General features: G+C 34.1%; 1 protein-coding gene across 4 annotated transcripts in view; it reads left to right on the forward strand.

The window, feature by feature from the left end:
* LOC126975646 (irregular chiasm C-roughest protein-like) overlaps positions 1-26,067 on the forward strand; it is a 106,084-nt gene that overhangs the window by 74,842 nt on the left and 5,175 nt on the right. For 3 of the 4 annotated variants that reach the window (XM_050823663.1, XM_050823654.1, XM_050823655.1), the window contains exons 4-17: positions 2,612-2,692; positions 3,724-3,875; positions 4,740-4,831; positions 5,043-5,151; positions 5,716-5,889; positions 11,794-11,896; positions 12,478-12,611; positions 17,118-17,244; positions 17,579-17,724; positions 19,159-19,315; positions 19,986-20,215; positions 20,474-20,629; positions 21,861-21,958; positions 22,320-22,474. In XM_050823663.1, the coding sequence (XP_050679620.1) occupies positions 2,612-2,692; positions 3,724-3,875; positions 4,740-4,831; positions 5,043-5,151; positions 5,716-5,889; positions 11,794-11,896; positions 12,478-12,611; positions 17,118-17,244; positions 17,579-17,724; positions 19,159-19,315; positions 19,986-20,215; positions 20,474-20,629; positions 21,861-21,958; positions 22,320-22,474 (1,914 nt within the window). The remainder of the gene's footprint in view (positions 1-2,611; positions 2,693-3,723; positions 3,876-4,739; positions 4,832-5,042; positions 5,152-5,715; positions 5,890-11,793; positions 11,897-12,477; positions 12,612-17,117; positions 17,245-17,578; positions 17,725-19,158; positions 19,316-19,985; positions 20,216-20,473; positions 20,630-21,860; positions 21,959-22,319; positions 22,475-26,067) is intronic. The other variant, XM_050823659.1, reaches the window with a different exon arrangement.

A 26,067-nucleotide genomic window follows, 5' to 3' on the forward strand; every position in this document is an offset into this window, starting at 1 on the left:
CTTTGTAAACATTTAGTTGGGATGATAATGCATAGTTTGCTAAGTAACGTATCAAAATACAATATGACTACCAAGAATGCCATATTAGTAATTTTTATGCTCTCCTGTGACATCACACGGGTATCAAATTGAAGGTTTTTTTGCATCGACTGTATAACCTTTAGAAGCCTAATAAAGAGTCCACAAGCCAGTAACAGTTGAAAACGATGTGTTATTATGAACACTTGACTATCGCATAGCATGTATTAAAATACGAAAAAACTTGTTATATACAGTTTTCTATAGACAAGTATGTATTGCATTTGGCTTATGCATTTTTCGTCTTCACTGAGAAGATATACTGTTTTTTTTATTTACGGAAAAGAAGGACAAACGGGTCATCTGATATGAAGCTCATACTCTAATGCAATACCAGAGGAATCACAGGGGCGTTGCCGACTTTGAACGAAGGTGTACGTGCTTTTTTTTAAAGTACCCGTGACGTATCGTCTTGGGAACACCGCACAATGAAGCTGTTTCCACAGCTTTGTGGAATGTGGAAAAAAGGTCCATTGAAAACCTACTGTGGATGAACGCCACACATCCAGATGGTGAAATCCTAAATTGTGGCTTGTCGCAAAGGTGTAATTTTGTTGTTATACGTTTAGTCATACTGCCCATAGACATCGTGTCAGAAATATCCCAACAATATTACATAAAATCTATTACATCTCCGAAGCACTTAAATAGAGTGTTGACATGTATAAACAGAAAGCCCACAAACACAAAAATAAACGGTGCTCGTCGGGCAATTTACCTAAATATTTTACGAATACGGACACATTCTGAATGTTGGGAATAAAATGTCTGAAGTATATGGATACCTAGGTTATTTACAGCTGGCTTGTGCAATGGTAAGCAGTTATTTATGCAACTGTGGCGTAATATTAAATTATTATTAAAACACGAATGTGGGTGCGAAGCCAACTGTGATAATTGTATCACGTCACGTCAAGTAACGTCGAAAAATCCCCGAAATAGTTTGACTCGGACATGAGAACTTGTGCGAGAAACTCAGCCGCCTTTTTTTTTCTTAATATCGTACAATAAAATTTATAATTCAATAAAATTTATAATTCAATAGCCTGAGGGCGTTTACTTCATTCCCAGTCTATGGTATCAAAAAGAAAATCGTTTATTTTATAGTAACCTTTCATAATAATAACCTTAGTAACCCCGAACGATTTTTAACAATTCTTTTGAAACTTCAAACAACTTCTTCACTTCATCCAACTGGATGTACCGCATGCAAGTGTTAAAGTGAGTAACTGAGACAGCTTGAATAAGTAAACTTATTCATATTAACGCCCAATGTTGGAAATACAACGATGCCAAATTTATACTAAACGCGACATAAATTAATTTCACTATCGCCAAAGTTAATTTACAAATTCCCCGCAACAAGGTTGAAATGTCTGCGATACCGCGCTGTGGATGTGAAGTTTGTTTCAGCACACAATATGTAATACAATCTGTTTGCTATCTTCAAAGTGAATTCTTTTGTGTAATGAAATATTTACGATATTTATTAAATATTTTATACTAGTTATGCAACAATATGCAAAAATTTCTACCGCTTTCAATGTTACTATACGAACACATTATCACAGGACCTTGCTGGAACGTAATTCCCCCTCCCGTTTCCCTTTCACCCCCTCGCGTTCGTCCTATTGCGCCAATACAGTTTGCAGTTAAAAGGCATTTTTTTTCTCAAAATTGATTCCTTTGATTATTTTTAATGTCATTTCTATTTAATATAAATATTTGAATTCGATTATATCCTCAGTGATTTGGGCTTTAATCTGTGTTTTGGCATAATAATATGTTGCTTAAAATTATTTATTTTATACCTATAATAAATATTAGGTATCTGAAAAGTTTTTTTGTTTATTTGCTTAAACTCTTTTTGAACGTGTAAGTAGCATTTTAAATGTTTTTTTTATGTTATATAGGAAATAAGATAGGAAGATGCATTCATAGCATAACACTTTTCTCCCCCACAATCCAAGATAGATATTGTTGGTTAACGGCCGTTCCCAATATTCAGTCTATCTCTTACTTGAGATAAAAATCGTAACTATCGTTGACTTTTCTGTCCCAATAAACTTATCTGTAACTCACCTTATCAGTACACGCTGTGTGTCGATGGGACGAAGTATTGCTTACTTGCGATAGAAGTTTGTATGGAAATTGCAATTCACGCGTCCCAATATAAGGCGATAAGAATGACTTATCGGGTATATTGGGACAGCTTTAGATTATTGACAGCTAATTACTGACAGTAGAAGGTAGTAATTTATCTCTATCTGTAGATAGTATATTCGGAACGGCCATAAGTAATTTAAAACAGATTATTTATATAAATTTTTTTGCTGGCGGAATATTTTTTATTAACAAGCCGAGTTGCGAGAATTTTTACATTTCTTAACTTATATTTCATGTTTTAATAATTGTTATTGTCAGAATGCCCGAAGCCGTATTTTCACCATAATAGTTTAAATTGGGACCACTTCTGGGAGCCGAGACTCTTTTTTTTTTCAAGTTTATTTTTAAATTTGTTATTTGTTCGCAGGAGACTACTCTTTAGACATAAGGGATCTGTCTCTAGAAGACGACGGAATCTACCAGTGCCAAGTTAGCTCCGGACTTAATGGTGTGTTCTGCTGTTATTTACTACAGTCTCTATTTTTATATTTATTGACCTCCCTTTCCTCTTTGAACTTCTTATAAAAGTTGAGAAGAAATAAGAAGTTAAGTGATAATTATGGCGTATGTTTTTTAAAAACGCCGGAGTATTTACAAAAACGTAACGGGCACTTTTGTAAGATTTTGTAAGCGAAAATGGCATAAAAGTTCAATACCCTAAATTGATTGTAAAAGATTATGAAAGGGAATTTCTTGCGAAATCCCCATTTTGGATAAACGACAAAGATTAATCTTTAAAAAAGTAATAAAAACAATTAGCTTCATTGTGTGTTTCCTACCGCATTATCACGGGGAGTATTTCGAACAGCTGTTTTACCTGATACTTGCCAGCAAATCCCAACTTCGCATGACACGCTACAAATCGAAAAGGAGGACAAACGAGTATACGCGTCACCTAGTGTTAAGTGATCACTGCTGCCCATATTCTCTTGCAACACCAAAGAAACTACAGGAGCGTTTCCGGCCTTTAAGGAAGGCGTACGCGCTTTCTTTGACGGTATCCATGTCGTATCGTCCCACAAACACCGCATAAGGAAGCTCATTCCAGAGCTTTGTAGTACGTGGAAGAAAACTCCTTTAAAAACCGCACTGTGGAGGACCGCCACACATCCAGATGGTGGGGATGATATCCTTATTTGTGGCGTGTCGTGCGAAGGTGGAATTGGGCGGCAGGAATCAGGTGAAACAGCTCTTCGGAACACTCCCCGTGATATATGCTTGTATATAAATTGAAATTATACATTGAAATTTATTTAATTCTTGTCCACATTGGTTGTGGTGCAGTAGACATATGAGTTACCAGAGGCTTGGTTGCTGAAGTATGATACAAATGGTCTAGTTGACCAGCTAACGTTTCAAATTTGCGTGACGGTGTGCGCGTGCATCGTAAAATTCACTCTGAAAATTGTTCCCTAACACGCCAAAATAATTATAGCTTCAATAATGAATATTTGGAGTTCAACATTGAATTGTTCGCAGGTGAACCAGCAATTCGTTCAAGATATGCACACCTCTCAGTACTGGTAGCACCGGAGCCACCACGGATAATCCAGGGTGCCTTCATAGATGCCACTGAAGGTGAACCCATAGATATTGAATGCGTCTCGGAAGGTGGAAAACCTGCTGCTGAAGTAAGTTACCTGAATACAATGTTTGAACGATTTTTTAATGTGAAACATCTATTAACGCCATTCGGCAGTAAATTAATTAGCTTTCCGTATGATGTCATCTGATGACTTACGGTACGCAGACGTGGTCGCTAACTATGGGCCTTATGAGAAAGCTCATGGTCGCTCAGAGGCTAATGGAGAGGGCTATGCTCGGAGTTTCCCTGCAAGATCGAATCAGAAATGAGAAGATCCGTAGGAAAACAATGTTATTGACATAGCCCAAATGATAGCGAACCTGAAGTGGCAGTGGGCAGGGCGCATAGTTCGACGGACAGATGGCCGTTGGGATAGTAAAGTCCTCGAATGACGACCATGTGCCGGAAGACGCAGTGTTGGTCCCTACAAGGTGGACCGACGATCTGGTCAAGGTAGCCGGAATACGTTGAATGAGGGCAGTGCATGACCGATCGTCGTGGAAATCTTTATGAGCGGCCTTTGTCCAGCTTTTGATTATACGTGATTCTCGCGGGATTTGTGAAATACTTAATTTAACGTCGATTTATTTTGGTTTACACTCGCGGTTTAGTTTGGTTTACACTCGCGTTATTCAAAGAAAATACTACATGTAAGACTGTTTACATACAAAACTTTCATTACAATTAAAGATCACTGTGGTGACATGACGTACTGACATCATCATCATCATCATCATCATCAGCCGGAAGAAGTCCACTGCTGGACAAAGGCCTCCCCCAAAGATTTCCACGACGATCGATCCTGCGCTGATATGTTTCCTGGCTCCTCCCACTTGCTTGGACCCAAATCATTAATAAATCTTATTTATTTTTATTTAAATATTTTTGTAATGAATGTTTTCGAATATAGATAACGTGGGTTGACGGATACCAGAACGTAATTAAGGATCAAGTTACCAACAAAGTTGAACTGATGTCCGACGAACAAAGGTATAGGACGAGGTAAATATCATGCTTTTATAATTTTTTTAACCTAATTAATTTTTTGCTTTCTTATTTGGTAATATTTAACCAGTTTGTTTCTTTTTACTCAACACGAAATAAGCATTGAATTTTAATCAATTTGGTAAAATATAGGGATATAAAATTATATTTAATCATATATGATTAAATATCTTATAAGAATGTAAAATATATTTATCTTAAATAACAGATCGGTGTTGCGGCTATCTCCCAAAAAGTCTCACCATAACCAGACAATCACATGTCAAGCACAGAATACAGCAGACCGAGCGTATAGAATGGCCACTGTACATATAGAGGTAAGTGTCATAGAATGGACACTGTACATTATAGAGGTATGAGTAATAGGATGGCTTCTGTACAGTGTAGAGGTATGAGGTATAGGGTATAGGATGGTCTATACGATATAGATTGTATTGTATGATTCATAGGCTCGACATTGTACATTATAGGATGAACACTGTAAATTAAATTGGCATGAGTGATAGATTGGTCACTGTACATTTTAGAGGTAAGAGTCATAGAATGGCCGCTGTACATTTTAGATGTATGAGTCGTTGGATGGACACTGTACATTTTAGATGTATGAGTCGTTGGATGGACACTTTACATTTTGGATGTATGAGTCGTTGGATGGACACTGTACATTTTGGATGTATGAGTCGTTGGATGGACACTGTACATTTAAGATGTAAGAGTCATACGATGGACAGTGTTATTATAGAGTTAAGAGTCACCAATCCATACATGAGTAATAATGTAGAAGTGAAAATCAAATTGAGTGTTGTGTAGAGAATAATATAATATAATACTGATTGTTGTATTATTAATATTGATATTCATAATGTTCTTAATATCGCCAGGTTAAATACGCACCGAGTATAAACATTAGTGTGATATCTGGTGCTGACAATGACTGGATGCCAGAAGGAAGTGAGGTCAGATTCCAATGCAACGTAGATGCAAACCCTAGAGCCCAGGTCTATCGATGGTATATCAATGGTGCCCCAGTGGTTGGTGACTACGCTGAGGAAATGGTAAGTGAAAGTCTTGAGTTCTAACTTTGCTAGAAGTGATATGATATCGCTGTAAAGTTTTGGAAATAAACCGGGTTCCGTACTAGATAAAAAACACTATGTACTTAAGAAAAACGAAGCGAGGTAACTAGTCCGTCTTGTCATTAGAGTTACGTTAATTAATAAGTTAATTAGGTTAATTAAGTGGAAGGCAAAAGACCGTGCAGAAGCTCACCCAAGCGATGGACCAACAAAAACAAATCTATTATTGGTCTCTAGATACCTACACTTGAATATTGAGAATAAGATTTAAAATCACTTATGAACGTCAAAACTTCTATCCATTCCAAATAGTATGCCTCACGCGGGCTTTTATAAAAATATGGATAACAATGTAATATCGTAGAATAATAATGTATTATTTAATATTCTCAGGGTGTTCGCTCCATTCGCAGTCTGTGATATCATTAAGAAAATCATTTATGTTATAACAGCCTTTACCCCACAAACGTTGTTTAACAATTCTTTTAAATTTCGTGTTATGTACATTTTCTAGGATCATGTTGTAAGAGCTTATAAAAGACTTACTAACTCGACTTAACCGAGTTGTAGGTATAAAAAGTTTATATTTGTTCCTCGTGTTAACATTATGAGTATCTAGTAAATTTCTTAATGTGCTTATCAAAAATCAAAATCTTTTCAGCAAAAGTCAAAATGTTTATTTCTTTCAATTTTGCTCGCAGTGATTCTTAAGGACATAGGTAATGCGATTAGCTCCTTCCTCTTTTAAATTTTTAAAAAATATTTTGTGGAAGTAAATCCAGCGATATTTATCTTCTCGGAAAGCGCTATCGTATGACAAGCACTGGAATGCAAGTGCTTGAAAAAAAAATTTGTTATAATACATTACTAACATCGCTTAGAAGGAAAACTTATCTGAAAATCTTTTTGTCACTCGTTCTTCATTTGTTATCACTGGACAATTTTACACTTAGAGAATTTATAGGTCTAGAATCTAGACAGACTATGACAGCCGTGAAAACGTCGATAAAAATTTGTGTTTAGAACTAACCATTTTGAGAAATTCACGCACACTAACACAACGTGTCAAATCGCGACTCACGCACACTAAACTAATATTCCTGGCCTGTTTTAATTGGTTGTCTAGCAGCAAGAAACTATCTAAACGTATTAAATATCTAAACTTTTACATGTGAATTTCAACATCGACTTCGTCAACCCTAGCAAAGTTATATACAGGCTCTGAGTTAAATATAAAATCGAAACGAAGCCTAAAGCAATTTTCACAGGGATTTTTCAAATGAGATCGTATTCCACGTAATTTATCACGCGTAAGCATAGCATATCACCTTATTTGATTGCTTTTATTTTCTCGTTAACAGAACGCGTGCGTGGTTTTATCTAAAAATATATCTGGAATGGAATATATCTTAAAAGAAATGGGGATAATTGGATTTTCAATTGTTTTCTCACTGAATAGGTTGAAGGTAAAAATTCTTCGTGTTTCATGTGTGCACTACGTAAAAATTTACTCTCCATCTTACGCGCCTAAAGATGCGTAACGAGATAAAGTTAAATGGATTTTTTTAAGTGCTGAACGCACAACATTAAGAGCGGTACCATCTGAAAGCTAAATTACTTTTTATGTCAAGAGACGCAGAAAACTCAAGAAATAATTACTTGAGAATAAACTGTTCAGATCCCACCCAAGTTAATAAAGCACCAAATAATTTACAATTTGCATAATCCTCTCGCCGTATTCCACATTAAATTTTTGCAACAAAGACAAGGAAATAATTTTCATACCGAGTTTCTTACAAAATAAAATGGCACAGTGTAACCGTCCTCTCAAATTAACCGCATAACCGTTGCCCGCCTTTTCGTTTGTGGCAAGGTGAATTTTTCACGAGAGCTCTTCGTGTGCTCTGCTAGCCTAGTACTTGAGTTGGGTGAATTCTGGAAAACAGCTTTATTTCGTGAATTCTCGAGGAAAAAGCAACAAAATATATTTATGTCATTTAAAAGCGAGTTTTTGGTTACTTATAAAGGAGTATTTATCGTTATAATGGGGAAACATTTTAATTGCGTACTACGCCACTATATACCATTCGTCATCATAAAATTTTAAATGCAGTCGAAGGGTAGTAGGAATAAATAGTTGATAGTTCATGATTGGTTGTCGATGATGTCTAAAATGAGAAGATTATTTATTACATCCACTACATTTTCTTGGAACATATCGTTAAAGCACATTCATCGCCCAAAAAAATACTTATCTTTATTTACAATACTATGACTACATGAAATTAAAACTATCATTACGTGAAAGCTAAGAATACTGGCAGCATTTTCGCGTTGGATAGCAAGGGTGATACGTTGACCGTAATATTTTTTATATTTATTTGAATTATATTTAATTAAGGTACATAATAACATTATTATAAATATATGGAGAGGTAACAGTTAGCATGCTTATTTCCTAAAAAAATTTGCTTACTTATATATAAGTACCGCATTAACCGACATCAAAAAAGGAGGAGGTAACAATAATCGTAACAAGAATTAGATTATTAATAATTAATTAGATTGAAAATATGCTATTATTTTTATACATTGAGTGCATATTATATCTATTGTTTTGCAATAGTGTTGTCGGTTTGCAAATTTGCAATCGGTTGTTTTTTTTGTTATTTTTTTTTATTTGTAGTACCTACGCTACTAATATTTGTAATGATTACAATAACAGAAATTCACCTGAACTCACGCCGGAGCCATAATTTCGTAAATAATGATACAAATATAATATCTTTATCCAACGCACCGTTGAACGATAAAGCCTTTCGTATCATAAATTAGAGGCGAACCTGGTAATCTCTTTTTCACGTGTGTAGAAACAGAAATATAACAGACAAATATAAAATTATTACTTAATCAGGTTTGTTTGGTATATGGAGTACCACACGATTAAAAAAAAATAAAAGGATTGCATTCCGGAAGTGCGGGTAGAAGTGAAAATTTGAACATTAACGTTGTGCATTTTTGAATATTTTCGAATGGTTAGGGAATAATTTCGCACAAATTGCTTTATCTATCAGTGTACTAGTATTTATGTGGTTAATTACAATATTCGTTTATTGCGCTATCGTACACAAAAATGACAATTTATTTATCAGACAAAATTTAATACATCAGAACTATTACAATTATTGTACAATAAAAAGTTTATTTCTGAGAAAAATCAACTTTCATCACTAATTTCGATCAGATGATCATATTAGTTGGTATTTTAACATGAAATTATACAAAACAATCATATATCTCTCATTGCTAAGAAAGCGTTCCTAAGAAACGGTTTTCTTCGACCGTTATTACTCCGACTTTAATCCGACTACCACGAAAAAGTCAAAAGTTTATGAGTGGCACTACAATTGCGCTCGTCACCTTCAGACGTAAGATGTTAAGTCTCATTTGCCCAGTAATTTCACGAGCTACGGCGCCCTTCAGACCGAAACACAGTAATGCTTACATATTACTGCTTCGCGGCAGAAAAAGGCGCCGTTGTGGTACCCATAATCTAGCCGGCTATATAAAAAATCATTCTTTTACAAAGATATTTAAAAAGTTCATAGTGTTTTTTTTTGTACTGTGTCCTGACGGGAGTTTAACATTTTATACCCATCCCAAGAAAAGTGTCGCTCAAGAAGATTACACTTCAAAAAAATTGTAATATGCATAAGTGCAATTCTTATATCATTGTAATTTTGACATTATTCACAATATACTAATGTGGGGAAAAATACTTACTTAATTAATTCATATTATGATCAAATGTGTAGATAGAAACACAAAAAATACACATTCATATCTTATTTTTTATAAATAAAAATTGTATTCAACGACAGTGAATTAAACGCTCATATTAATTGAGAAAGTCTTCAGTGTGCTACGTTAGGTAATAATAAAAATATTCCGGTACAATAATAGAGGTTATTAGTTCGCTGGTATTTTTCGATGTTTCCAAAGCTATCACAGTTTATTCCCGCTGTATGTTAGATATAATTCTGTTTAGTAGTAAGATTTAGCTACATTTCTGAATACATGCAATGTATTATATATATATATCCATTTAACCTTTACGTACGTAAATATAGCACTCCCCTTGATCCAATAAGGCTCTATTAATCCCTGTTGTTTTATAGCATCTTTAGTTGGCAAGATATGAAGCCTCCATTGGTGTATGTCGTGTATCGTGTCTCTGTTTATTGCTTGGCTCCTTCGCTCTGGTGATATTTACTCTCATTGATGAGTCAACTGTTTCATAGCTGTTAATACAATAATAAGTGATTAATCCTAGATTAAGGATTGTTCTCCACTGCGCTTTAACTAGATGCCGCAGGCGTAGTCGTAAAGTGCAGCAACTACGCTCATGTGGGCGTACCCGAGCCTGTCTCGAACAATGTGTGACGTGGCGTGCCACATGTTCTGGTAATTTTTGCTAATAATTGAAACTAAAATGCCAGGTTTGTAAAAGTAATACTATAACATATAAGAAAGACACTGGAATCATATATCATCAGTAAGTATTTTGTATTTTATAAATTTTAATGTAAAATAACACGAAGCGTATGTTACAAAATTCGAAAGATGCCGTTGAGGGTCAAGATGCCACGCACACAAGCATCTAGTTAATAGTTGCCGTAATAAAAAAGCTATTGTTCTTAGGTAGTGCGGTATCTACTTGGAGCGCAGTGGACACTAATCTTAATCTGAGCGTATTAATACACGTTTTTCATCTAAAATATATTTTACAAGCTGTTACCCGTTACCTACCAGTGTAACCATATTATTACCACATTATACATGAAATTATACAAAACAATCTATATTTCTCATTGTTAAGAAAGCGTTCCTAAGAAACGGTTTTCTTCGACCGTTATTACTCCGACTTTAATCCGACTACCACGAAAGAGTCAAAAGTTTCTGAGTGGCTCTACAATTGCGCTCGTCACCTTCAGACATAAGATGAAGTCTCATTTGCCCAGTAATTTCACGAGCTACGGCGCCCTTCAGACCGAAACACAGTAATGCTTACATATTACTGCTTCGCGTCAGAAAAAGGCGCCGATGTGGTACCCATAATCTAGCCGGCGATATAAAAAATCATTATTTTACAAAGATATTTAAAAAGTTCATAGTGTGTTTTTGTACTGTGGTACCGATATGGTTATGTCTTGAGACCCTTGCCCTTTTTTTTTAAATATGCACCTCGCTCCTCGGTCATTATGTAACTTTTGGGTGAAAAATAAAATTAAAATTAGTTGTGTTGTCATAAATTTATCCATTATAAAAAATAAGTCTCTTTTTTATTTATTTATTTATTGTCCAATTAGCACGGCTGTGCCACTTACACTAATTAGACGAAACACAAAAAGGAAAAATTACAAAAAAAAAGGAATATTAAAGAATAATTGAATTAATTATACATTTTCAATGTATAATACGACATGCCTTTAAGTGTAAACAACATTTACAATAGTGCCAAAGGAATAAAAAAGTTGAACAATTAAACATAATAAAATTAAAGAAATAAAGAATTAAACTTAAAAATGATGATGAGAATTTACTTAATTACATTTCTATTATAAAAGAAGAGATTTATAAATATAACTTTACAACAATTCCTTAATTTACTTCTATTTAAGGAAACTGTTTTAAATTTATTTATATTAACCGTATGAAAAAAGATTTTAATATGTGAGAATTTTTACAAAGCCAATAATTTTCAAAGGAGTATCAATGCCGAATATTTAACTTTTCCCGCTCCGAGCGCAATAAATTTCCGTTTATTCATCCATTCGCAACGTTGTGTTGCAAACTTTATTTTAAATATTAATGTTTTTGCAGATAATTTTCAATGTGTCCCGTAAGCACAATAAGGCGGCCGTAAAATGTGAAGTTAGCAACACTGTGGGGAAAAACGACGCCGTGCTACAACTGAATGTTACTTGTGAGTACAAATACTTTTTTAATTTATGACAGTAGCGACCCATATGGTTAATGACCCTGACTACTGAGCTAGAGGTCCCGGGCTTTAATCCCGGTAGGTGCAATCATTTATATGATGAATATTTGTATTTATGTATGCTTTAAGTAAGTATGTTTTAATCTCAACGTATTTATTCAAACAAAACAAATCTTATAACTATATTTTTTAAAATACTACATAAATAACTACATAAAATAGAAAATATCATTACGTGGAGGCGTACTAAGAATACTAACAGCATTTCCGCGTTGGTAAGTACAATGTTTTAAATATATCGTTGTCTTATACCAATAGTACAGGCTATGCCTAGTTTGTGGCAAGATAATATGTGTAAAAGTGTGTCAATAGTATTAAAAAAATGTAGAGACCGGATGACCTGCCTTTAATAATAATAATAATTAAATTTATTGCTATTTTTTTTATTATTGAAACGTATAAGTAGTAGGCGTAGTCGCAGGCAACTTCTTGTTGATCATGTAGTAAAAGTCTATTTAAAAAAAGTAAGGATATCCCAAGATATTACAACGAATCTAATTTTACAGATCCACCGTCATTCCGAACGCGACCTCAGAACATAGAAGCAGAGATGGGCTCCAGTGCAACCCTGAGTTGCGATGTTGAAGGTTATCCTCAGCCAGAGATCAGATGGATCTTCCACGAACCTGGTCGGATCGGGGTAAGCGACTGTTTTAAACAATTTTAACCATATAAATATTAATATCATAAGTACAATGAGGAATCTGCTAGAAACTGTCACATTCATAATGTTAACACGAGGAACTAACATAAACTTGTTATGCCTACTACTCGGTTAAGTTGAGTTAGTAAGTTTTTAATTGGGCGATGTATGTGCTTCTACAATATGATCACAGAAAATGTACAAAACAAATGTGTTACGAAATTTAAAAGAATTGTTAAAAAAACGTTTGTGTGGGAAAGGTTACTATAGCATAAACGATTTTCTTAATGACACTACAGACTGGGAATGAAGCGAACACCCTCAGGCTCTTATGTTATAAATGTTTATTGTACGATATCACATTGTAATCCATATTTTTATATATAAAAAAAAGCCCGCTGAGTTTCTTGCCCCCGTTCTTCTCAGGTCTGAGGTAGTCTATTTTGAATGGATAGTAGTTTTTGACGTTTTTGGTAGTTTTTGACGTTTTTCAATAAGTGATTTTGAATCATAATATTTGAATTTGAATTAGAAGGTTTTAGAAATCACGTATCATACACCTCACAGGTTACTTGTGGACCACCAGCGAGTATTAGTAGTGATTTTGTGAGTTTCAGCAATATATTATATTTCATCGGTAAGTTTTTTTTTTAAACAAACTGTAAGTTTTTTAAATAAAATCATATATATGCGATATTTTCTCTCACCATCCCTCCCTTAATATTCTGCGCGTTTCTAGCGTAAGTAGCAATGTAATAAAAAGAATAAACTTCAAAGTAAAGCTAAAAAAATACAAAATAGATACACAAATAAAATTTGAAAACCAAAATTTTATGAACGATGCGGGTTTCGAACCCATGACCTCCGAAGAACGTTGAAGCCACAACCTGAGAGTTGAACAAACCAAATAGAATTTTATAACAAGGCGGTACTTGAACAGTTAGCTCAGTTGGTTAGAGCACCGGCACGGAACGCCGGAGGTCGTGGGTTCGAATCCCGCATCATTCATAAAATTTTGTTTATCAAATTTTATTTATGTATTAATCCTAGAAGTGAGGGCTATCACTTAAAAAAAAAACGACATAGTCTTTACAAAATAGATGCTACCAGGAAAACCTATGAAGTATATTTTAATATTACCACTATTTGTTATTAAGCCTTAAGGCTTACTTAAGTAATGAAAATAATTATTGTAATGCGAACTTACCGCTCGCACATAAACCTTAGCGGTTTTGCGAGTATCTCCTTAGTAATGTATATATATTAAGATAATTTTGTTCATTAAATAAAATAAAATAAAAATTGATTATCTTTGTAAGGTAAGTAACTTAAAATTAGTTGTTGTTCTCCTCAATAAATTAACAAAGACAGAAAACCAAACAATTCAAACAATATTGTGTTAATAAAGATGTGAGGTGATCACCTAATTGCGAGTGAGCAAACAATACTTACATACGAAGTATATCTTTATATTTAACTTTAAAAATATATTGAAGATAGATAAATATTAATATTTTTATGTGTTTAACATTTTTTATACTGAAGTAGTGACCCTGGCAAAAAACCGAAATAATAAATATATTATGTATTATTTCAAAATAGAGCGTACACCTTCCTTAGAGGACGGCAACGCTATTGCAAGATTATCTGGGCGGCGGTGATCACTTCACACCAGGTGACCCGTACGCTCGTTTGTCCTCCTTTTTCCATAAAAAAAATTGATGAACTGCACATAAAAAATCAAATTCACAACCTTAGGGGCAAAATTGTGAAAAATACCAATATTGGTGTAAATTAATTTGTAACCAGAACCTAATGTATGAAATCTTATGTATCTTACTTTGAAAACTGTGGTTTTTCAATTAAACGTTTCATTATCTTAGGATCGAAATAAGAAAAAACCCTTCTTGGTACCCTGTTATATCATTTAAGGAACCATTTTGCAAGATGTTAGGTTAGTAGCCCCAGAGATATAGGGTGACAATTGACGTATCAGTCAGTAATGACAATTAATTTAATATGTGTATATATATCTGTTAAGAGGTTCATTTAAAGTCATAAGGCCCATGCACTCAAACAATTAATTAATATTACTTTAAATAGCAGTTATTTATATCTATCAAGATTACGAAACAACCTTATAAAATATAATTAATTTGAAACATTTACGAGTTACATATTTTAGATTTCTGTTTTATCTTTACGCATTTAATTGGGGACCAGAGATTGGCTTGCCCCAAAAAGGTAATAAAATTTTTACTGCGATACAAGTTGAACACATAAATAGTTTTGTTTACAAGACGAATAAATACTTAATGTGATTCAGCTGGTTTTCACTGTTTTTTACGCGGTGATGTCATTAATTTGAAGTTTTAAAATGATTACCTACTGCATCGTTTTACGTGAATTAAATTTTGCTTTTTGAATTGGTGTCTTGGTATATCTGTCGGTATAAAGTTAGATATATATTATTTTATACTGTGTAGTAATTTTAAGACTCGAAAGCGTAAAAAATTGTTGAAGTGTGAATCGCTCAGGAAGGGTTCAGTTTCTACTATTTATTGGTATTTATAGTTTACTAGCTGACCCCTGTTCTGTATATAAAAAAAATACTGTTTTATAGGAATTTGCCAAAAATATTTCAAAACATAACGTATGCTCCTTGTTGTTATAATGAAATTGTTTCACAGCCGAACTGTCAAACTGTGCGTCACGAAATTCTCTCATAGAAAATATATCCATACAAAACAAATATTGAAAATAAAAATAATTATGGGTCCCAGATCGAAATAAAAACTATCCTATCTCTCAAGGTGGAGCAAACTGCACTCCATTAAGTAATCCCCATAAAAATCCGTTCATTAGTTTAGGAGTCCATCGCGGACAAGCAACGTGTCACGTAATTTATATATATTAAGATAATAAAATAAACAAATACAGATATAATAGAAACTCCCATGAATGTAAAATTGCATTTATCGCCTCAATACTACCACTAAATTATGATAATACTGCGTTACGACACACACACAAACAAACACACACACACGCTTTGTCATATTTCATAAAGTTCTCAAAGTATGTTATTTTAAGACTATTATTTTACTATTATTATCACATATGCCATCGAGCATCATCCCTTATTCTATTTTTAATAATTATGTAATAAACTTTTTTTTTTTTTGACTTGCATGACGTTGTCAGTCAGCTATTAAATTAAAAAAACTGTTAGTACAAGACGGACGCGCACACTAAGTGATTCAAGACCTATAACACAGTACGCTAAAAACACTTTTTTTTTTAAATTTACGTACCGGCAACTTTAGAATTCACCATCTTTATTTTTACAGAGTATACCCTAATGATGCTGAAAGCTCACGTCAGGAATAAATTCCCCTAAAATGACGATATTTCGTCGAATGCTAAAACCATTTAAATACAGCTTAATATACAGAAATACAGTGGACGTCTTCCAGCTGATGATAATGATGATACACAAATATATTTGAAAACAACATTTATGAACGATAAGGGACTCGAACCCGCGACCTCTAGCGTTACGTACACCAATTCAAAACAAATTTATGTGTGTAATTAATCCCAGAAGTGAGATTTATCACTTTTTAAAACATAAGAAATTGTACAGCTTAATATATTAAAATATAATACTCATGAAGGTACAAACCGCTCTCTCACAAAATGAGTAAAAACTGGCTTACAGGACGTTAAGTAGAGAAGTAGGTTTACACTCTGTCAATTTTACATCTAACTATGGCAGTTTGAGATAAAATGCGCTGACTTATATACGGCTCCTTTTCAAAGGGCGTCACCCTGCTAGATTATAGGTACCACAACGGCGCCTAATTCTACCGTGAAGCAGTAATGTATAAGCATTATTATGCTTCGGTCTGAAGGTCGTAGCTAATGAAATTACAGAGCAAATGAGACTTAACATCTTATGTCTCAAGGTGACGAGCGCATTTGTAGTGCCGCTCAGAATATTTGGGTTTTTCAAGAATCCTAAGTGGCTCTGCATTGTAATGGGATGGGCGTATCAGTTACCATGAATTGAACGTCTTGTCCCTTATTTTCATAAAAAAAGTGTACCTAATAACGATGGTAGGGGATCTTATTGAAAATCGACGTATCTTCATTCCATAACAAATTTGTACAAAGATATAAAATCTGACACATGAAATGAAGTAGCTCCAATTTATAGTTTTAGTTAGATTTAGTATCCAACTTTTATTTCCACACTGTTTTTGAGTTTTGAGAGTTGAACAAGACATGTACCAAGATTTACGGTTGACGCGTCACTCGGAAGGTGTGTTCAGCTGATCGTAAAAGCACTCGGACGGAACCCGAGAGGCGTACGTTCGAGTCCCGCATCGTTCATAAATTTTGGTAAAAAAAGAATTTGTACATTTAATCCCAGAAGTGATATACTTTGAAAATAACAAATTGTTTTATTTCTACGTTTGCTAAGTAACGTTATACATTTAGCAGGTCAAAGGAAAGGCTCCGAACTTGAAGATAAAAGTGGAGAAAGAGACAGCTGGACGGTATATATGTAAAGCTAGTATAGACGGCTACCCAGAGATCGAGTCTGAAGCAACTTTATTTATCAAAGGTATGTTACCTTAATATTGGGAATGCAATATTTTCACATGATATAAATTTGTAGCATAACTGTCTTTGAGGAAGCTTAAACAAAATAATATTCTCAAAATGATTGATTTACTATCATGATGTTGATACATAATTAATATTTTTATCCAAATTGATTCTTGTTATTCAACTGTTTTAGTGGCAAAAAGCTCTGGTTGGTAATTGCTTTCTTTGCACAGGATGCCAGTTAGTTCATGGGTACCACAACGGCGCCTTTTTGTAATTTAAATCATTGATATATTTGCTAGTATTTAATTTGAAAGAAGCAGATTATTAATGTTAATGATAACTTTAAGGTCCACCTCAAATTATATCAAACAGAACACAAATAGGTTCTGAAGGTGACAAAGTATCAGTAGAGTGCGAAGCAATGTCTGTTCCTAAGCCTGATGATATACGCTGGTACTTTGAAGGTAGAGAGATTAATATTATTCAAGATCCGGTAAGTACGAATCAAGATTTTGTTACACACAGTATTACTAAGTTTATTATAAACGTAACAACACTAATAAAAACAAATTGAATCCATAAATATTATATTGTTTTAAAATTTAATAAATAGTTGAATGTTGACGATTTCTTTTTATTTATCAATGCTATTTCTACTGCCGTTTGTGGCTACAAAAGTCACATCAATTTATTTTGATGGTAGATAAAATTTGCTAGGCAACTAGTAGCGTAAGACACATCTATGGATGGAATAAGAGAATGACATAACTTGTGGAACGTGTTTATCGTTTATTGTACTACACTTACCCTCTTACTCATAATGGTCCGCTAACTTTAAACAGCTACTAAGGAGTGTTTTTTGTTATTCTGACTTAGGTCAATAGAAGAAGACAGCGTGCGAATTAGCAATGCTTTAAGTTAGCAGACTATTATGAATAAGGGGGTTAGATATCATTTAGAAAAATCCTTAGGAGTATATATGGAGGCTCATTGCAGTGTAGGTCATGATTGTGTAGCGATTCATGAATAGCATTTTTATTAATACTTGGTTCTTGTCTGTGTGTACATCCATACAATATACAGTATTATCATAAGTCATTGAAAATTTTTGTGGGATAATTTTAGACCTTACTAGCTGACCCAGCAAACGTTGTATTGCCGATATTAAAATCGCGATACAAAAGTAACTGTTGATCGTAGATGGGTGAATATTCGAAGTTGTATGTATTTTTTAATGCTAACTCTTAATCAAACAAATTTAAAATAAAATGTCAAAAAAATTAAAAAAAAAATTTGGCGTGGACCACCCTTAACATTTAGGGGGATGAAAAATAGATGTTGGCCGATTCTCAGACCTACCAATATATGCACTCAAAATTTCATGAGAATCGGTCAAGCCGCTTCGGAGGAGTTTAACGACAAACACCGCGACACGAGAATTTTATATAATAGATTATAATCTTCATAAATGTGTTCATTAATAGTAACTGTGTGTAAGTACTTTAGTTAATGGGTATTTGCAGATTAAATTTATAAAACATTAAGGCATTTAAACCGCACTTTACTCTTTATGACATTTTGACCACAAATATCAGCTTTATAGTAATTACAGCTTTTATTGCATTCGCAAAATGATCAGTAAAGTTCACAATGAATTACCTGCAATAATAGATTCGCCACGGTAAAAGTTACTCACTAAAATTCATACTAAAAGCTATAGAAAAAAGTAATCTTAGTAAGTATTTGTAGGTTTTAATGTAACATTTGAAATTTTTCATAAAGTAGATCTCTTAATGGTATCAATGAGTAAATTAGGGATCACTCTAAATCCTTTGCCTTTTCGGTCTCAGCAACAAAATTTTAGCAATAGAATTTTATTGAGAACCTTCAAACACTAGCTAAACTAACTATGTTAAACTATTTTAAGGACTATGCGATACAATTGGACGAGGATTCATCAAGTGGAATTGTCAAATCAAGTCTAGTTATACGTGCAGCTCAATCAAAGCACTACGGAGTATACAATTGCAGTGTCACTAATGACTATGGAAACGCTAATGCTGCAATACTACTAAAGCCTTTAAGTAAGTTTTAGCTCTAAGCACGTTTGATTTGCTGGAATCTTAAAAAAAGTGTGTGTGTGTATGCACGCAAGAAGTTATACTTCTTTGGCCTAACGAATCAAAAATCATTAAAATTATTTATTCCTCGTGCTATTCTAGTTCGTTTTTAGATAGAACAATTTGGTAAAAATCTTGCAAAGATGGCTTTGACAATTAGTTATTAAATAATGAATACGGCTGTATGGGCATGACCCCTTTGCCTGTTCTAATAATGGACGAAAAGACCAAAAGAAAATTTTAGGAACCAAGTTCAACCTGTTACAGTGATGCGCGCGCATCTTAAAATTTCACTCTCATCATTTTTTCACAACGCGCCTAAAGAAGTATAACTTCAAAATTAGATTTAATGACTTACCAAAGCATGCACTACGAGTATAAAGGATGTAAGCTAATTTTATTAATAACAATATAAATAATAAAATGGATATTTTTGGTAGAAAAGCATACTTCGTCAGGTAAGATGAAATTAAATTTAGTCATATAACTTACTAATATGCGGGCAGCGCAGAACCGATCGTCGTCGAAATTTTTCGGGGCGGCTTTTGTCCAGCAGTGGACATTTTCGCTTTGCGATTGTTGCTTTTTGCCTCGCCATTATCAAATTTAGATCTAATAGTTGTTTATTTTACAGAAACATTACCACTATTTATAATTATAAGTGGTGCAACCTCTGGTATAATCTTCTTCGCCGCTTTTGTCATTCTTGTCATTTTGTGCCAAAGAAAGAGACGGCAGAAAACTAAAATTAACGAGAAGCCTGATGTGACTGTGTCCACAGGGGATCCTTATAAAGAAAGCGATAGCAGTTCCAATATAAGCGATTTAAAGTTGCATTTACCTCAAGATGGTAGCTACGATTTGGTAAGTGGCTCAATTGTTAAGAATTTCTTTAAAAAATTGTGAAAACTAATCTGATCTAGAATGTTAAGGTTGGATGGTTCTGTGGAGAACAATGAACATGAGTCTACTATAATAATTCAGCATTTCAATGTGTTAGTAAAGAAGAGAATCGTGAAAATTAATGAATGTAATTCGGGTGATGACTGAATAATTAGTTAATTTTTAGTGTGCTCACAAAGTACTAGAATTTATTTTATTTGTATTTATAAATACTTTTAGGAATACACAAGCTCAGATCGTTCAGATAAAAAGAATGCCGGTCTTCCATTGGCTGGGCCGGTTCCATTGCCTAATATACGTCATGACGATCCAATGCTGCAGTTTAGATACAGCAATGATTACTCTGACCCTAGCTATGCGGATCATTATTTTAAGGTAAGTCTGAATATCAACAATTTCACTGTTTTCATCGATGTCATGGAATGAATTAACTTTTACCGTTTTTTCTGAATTTTTCACAAATTATTGATGATAATTTCTTCTTATCTCGTTTTATTGCTTCAATCTCTCTCTTTCTCTCTCTCTCAGAGCGCTATTTGTTTCCGAAGCGGTAGTAGTATCTAGTATATTATAAATGAAATCAAAAATAATTCTAAAGGAATTTTGAGAAAATTAATGCCTTTATGAATGCACTAGATGAAATAACTTGACTCAGTTACCAGGACAGGTTGTCTTGAGAGATTGGCCTCTTTGACTCTTTCCATTTTGCGCGATTCAGTGACCCTCTTCTCCATCTCTTGAGCAATCATCATCCCATCTGTTTATTTGTCTTCTTCTCCGCTGCCACATTTCAGTCTTCTTATTCTCACCTTAACATCTACTTTATATTTCTGTATATCGCGGGTGCCGCTTGTCGATTATCTTACTCCATTTCATACCTTACAACTTCATTTAATTTATAATTTTCACCAATAAGTTACCGAAAATATTTATCTTTCCTATTTGTTATAATATCATCTTCAACATGCCACTTTGTAAATAAGTATTAAATATATTACACGCACGAACACGATAAGCTTGCATTTCACCTGATGGTTTTAAATCATCACTTATCACAGCATTAATAAAATGCCGATAAAATTTTACATCAGAGAACTTAGGATAGCTACAACACGAAAACCTATACTGAAACGTCAAATCTACATTTAGGTCCTTATTTTTGTGAAAGGCCTTTAATTATCCCGTCAAAGTTTATTAGTTTTAAAATACCACCCGAAAAAAACCAGATTTAATATTAAGGTGTAATGTAAAAAATTGACTACGAATATATTATTTTAATTGAAAGTGACAAATTAAATTAACAAGTATTCTTCAATGATGTAAAATATAATTACGATAATATGTCCTCAAATAGAACTAGTAATATTACAATTAATTTACAACTTCTATACATTAATAACATTATTTAACATATTTTTTGTTATTTTCCATGCTTTAAATCAAGAAAGTACTTTTTCTTTACGTAAGTCCTTTTTGCTTTCATTTTCCTTTTTCGTTTTGCAAAATTTTGTTTTATTTACATCTTCTTTTTATTTATTTAATTTATTTTAAATTTCTTGTATTGATTTTTTAATATGTTTACTCTAATGATTTTTTATATTTGTAGAATCCAGCCGCTTACGTTTACGACTACCCTCAAGGTTATGTCCCTCCTCCACACTTAAGGGTACAATCACCTTCTAATTTGGATGTTACTTCATCTAGGTAAGTGTTGCTGCCAACATCATTTTTCATTATTATAGAACCGAAAACGACAGAGCACTGATAAGAAAGGGATGGCAAACCTATTGGTATTGTGGTGAACTTGTCTAGGTTTCTAGCAACTAGATTTGTCCACGTCTGGGCGATATATTGTTATTTTTTTATGAAATTAATAGACGAACAGGAGTATGGATCACCTTTAAATAAGTGATCACAGCAGCCCATACACGTTGTCAATCCGTGCACGCAATGAGTTTATAAAAATCCACAAATTTTTGCATCAGATAATATTAAATAAATTTTTCAAAAATAAATAAAAATAAAACAGTAAAATGGTGACTGATAACACTAAAACTTGGCACAGATCACACCAGGGATCTCTGACGCGCAGTATTGACACAGCATCTACAATACCGCTCAACAGTACTGGGTCACAAAACAATTCATTAAAACGAGGCAAACACGAAGAAACCGATGCCATAAACCATTTGGGACTACCGTTAGGAAGCAATGGTGAAGGTGAGAAACTAAATGCAATTCTTTTATCAATAAAAAGCGGTGGTCCGAAAGAACATTCTAATGGTTTGTAAAATGCTCTGCCTATTACTTAATTAAATATCGTTATGGAAGAGGAAGACTAATTAGCGAAGGGGTCATCTGATGCTTAGTCATCACCGCCGCCCATACCTAAGCAAGTGGGAGCGTTGTCAGCCTTTTTCGTGGTTGTTCAAGATTTTTTGATGATATGACGTATCTAAACATTATTTAAAGTGATATATATCCCTAACTTGTGGGTTTAAATATACAAATTTAATTTGTACCAAAACTGTTTAATAATTTTTAAATAATTTAAAAATATGAATTGTTTAGATTAGGAGGAGCGATATCTCAAGTCCATTTCCTAATTTGAAAATATCGGGGTTGAGCAGGTTATCAACTGTAAAGTAGATCATGTAGATGAAGCTAACACCTGAGAGTTGAACATGACATAGAAAGATTTACGAATCGTGCGGCAAGCATCTGTTTAGCTCAGTTTGACAATAAGTTATGGTAAAAATTAAATTTGTATATCGTATCGTTCCGGAAACAAAGCAACCACAAAGTTATAATATGAGCTTAGTATGTAAATTGATAAAAAGTGCATTATTTGAATGTTGTTATGATTATTATGTCTTAACATACATAAATCTAGTGTCCTGATGTTTGGTCCCACTGAACTCATCATTCATTACATCATGGAGTGCAGTTTAGTCCCACTTGAGAGATAGGGTAGTTTTTATTTCGATTTGGGACCCATAATTATTTTTCATTCCAATATTTGTTTTATATGGCCATATTTTCTATTGGACAATTTATTGACGCACGATTTGACAGTTCTGCTGTGAAACAATTTAATTTTAACAACAGGGAGTGTATTTTACGAAATAATTCTTGTTTTTATTTGGGACACAAAACAATTACACACTAGATGATTACATTAGAGGAAGAAATAACATAAGTAGTACTGAGTGCATAACCAACGACAATGTCCACGGGTTACTATATAAGTGTTAGATAACAAGAAATAAAAGCAGACTCTAATAACGCAGTTATCAATAGATTATTACAAACAGATGTTGCTTACAATATTATTATGAGGTTACATATAAGTCAAATGTTGATGTTATGAATTATTATTGACAAACTTATAAAAAATAGGGTTATTTATTGTGTACAGAACAACGTCTGTCGGGTCAGTTAGTTGTGTAATAATAATAAAATTCAAAATTAGCTTCAGAATTTGTAAATGTACTAGTATAACTAATTGGGAATTCAAAGCAGCATAAGTCAGACATTTGAATACAGAAAAACTGAGGAAGGGTGCGGAAGGTTTACCATAATGCTTTAGACAAAAGATGTTGTGTCAATGTATTTTAGTAATTTCATTAGCACGCACGACCGAAGCTGGCAACCGGTTTTTAATTTAACAGTTCAAATTGGTTTGTGTATCTTACTTCGTGTGGAGTATAAACGAATACCTATATAATTTGTAATGTTTTAAAGTGATAACCCTCACTTCTAGGATTAATTACACATATAAAATTGTTTAGATTTGCAAGAGCGACATCTCAAGTCAATTTCCTACTATGTAAAGATTGGGGTTGAGCAGGTTATCAACTGTAAACTAGATCCTGTAGACGAAGCCTGATAACCTGAGAGTTGAACTAAGCATACAAAATTTATCAACGATACGTCACTTGAATGGTTGGCTCAGTTGGAAGAGCGCTCCCACGGAACGCGAGAGGTCGCGGTTTCTAGTCCCGAATCGTCCATAAATTTTGTTTCCAAACACCTATATGTATAGTTGATACCGGTTGTGGCCCAATTGATGACCAGCGCTGGTTTTTCAATCAATAAATATCAGCATATTTATTAAAGTGTCAGCAGTCAGGGCCATTTTGTTACGTAACAAAATAATATATCAGTTATTTTTTTGTGTTTTGTTTATCTCTTATAATATTTAATTCTTTTGTTTTTGACTCTCTCCACAAGTTTGACACCGCGATAAGAGCTATAATGCGTTGATCACATGTATCGAATAAACGAGAAAGACAGAAAAATGCTTCTCGGCCGAGACAGAGATGTAAGCGAGTTCATACATGTTTTGAAATTTGCACAGTCAGTTCAGTCCTATTGAGACTACAAATTGACACGATGGATTGTAAAAAGATTATTAGAAAATATACAAAGATAATATACAAAAAATCATGTGGCCAAATGCGAGACAGTGCACGTTCAGACGTATATATGTATACGTACCGAGTACTCGGCCGAGAGCACTGTCTCGCCCGTTTGCTCGGTACGTGTGATCAAGGCATAACAGCCGATAATACTCGCTTTGCAATACTGGTCTCAAAATAATCGCTCAAAGACTCCCAGCGGGAATATTCTACTACTACTACGAGAGGTGAGAGTTTTCATGTGTAGCGCTCATGCAATCGCTAGCTACAAAACTATCGGAATAACTCCTTGCTGCTCCCATAGACTTAAAATAAATAGACAAACACAGCCTACGAGAGAGAAGAAAATCTTTAACGGAGATACAGATAAATAGAAAATTACTAATGACTACTAATAAATAGAAAAGCCTGCCGCCGAATTCCACCTTCGCATGACGCGCCACAAGTTAGGATATCATCCCCACCATCTGGATGTGTGCGGTGGATGCGGTCCTCCACTGTGCGGTTTTTTAAGGAGCTTTCTTCCACGTACTACAAAGCTGTGGAATGAGCTTCCTTATGCGGTGTTTCCGCGACGATACGACAAGGCCGGCAACCCTCCTGTGATTCCTCTGGTGTTACAAGAGATTGTGGGCGGCGGTGATCACTTAACACCAGGTGACCCGTACGCTCGTTTGTCCTCCTATTCCATAAAAAAAAAGATAGCGAATCTATTATTACTGTTTGATTTTGATTGACAAGTCGTAAAAAGGCTTCCAGGCTAATTGGCATTAAGCTCCAAATTATTTTGAATATGACACCACTAGCTATGACATAAAATGGTTGCGAAACTGAAGTGGCAGTGGGCAGTGCGCATAGTTTGACAGACATATGGCTGTTGGGGCACTAAAGTCTTTGAATGGCGATCACGTACCGGAAAACGCCGAGTGGTTAGGCCCCACAAGATGGACCGACGATCTGGTCAAGATCGCCTCTATACATTGGATGAGGACAGCGCAGGAGTGATCGTCGTGGAGATCTTTCAGGGGGACTTACCGATCCAGCAGATGATGATGACCACAACCTAACGCAGACATTGACAAATTAAAATTGTTCACGAATTATCGGGCTGTTAGGTACAGGTTAAGGGTACAGTTAGGTATGCGCTAATATACTTTCCTATAGTATTGTAGTTGAATTTGAAACTCGCTACTCATTTATTCATTGATTTAAATCTTATGTAAAGATAATAAAAGAAACTAGTTGATCCGACAGAATTTGTTCTGTGCGTAACAAATACAATATTGTTTTTTATGAATTTGTCAGTAATATTTTATAACATCAAGTATTTATAAGAATCAAATTTTATAAAATATGCTCCCCGTTGTTATAATGAAATTGACTCACAGCAGA

Source organism: Leptidea sinapis, chromosome 2, assembly GCF_905404315.1.
Source record: "Leptidea sinapis chromosome 2, ilLepSina1.1, whole genome shotgun sequence".
NCBI lineage: Eukaryota > Metazoa > Arthropoda > Insecta > Lepidoptera > Pieridae > Leptidea > Leptidea sinapis.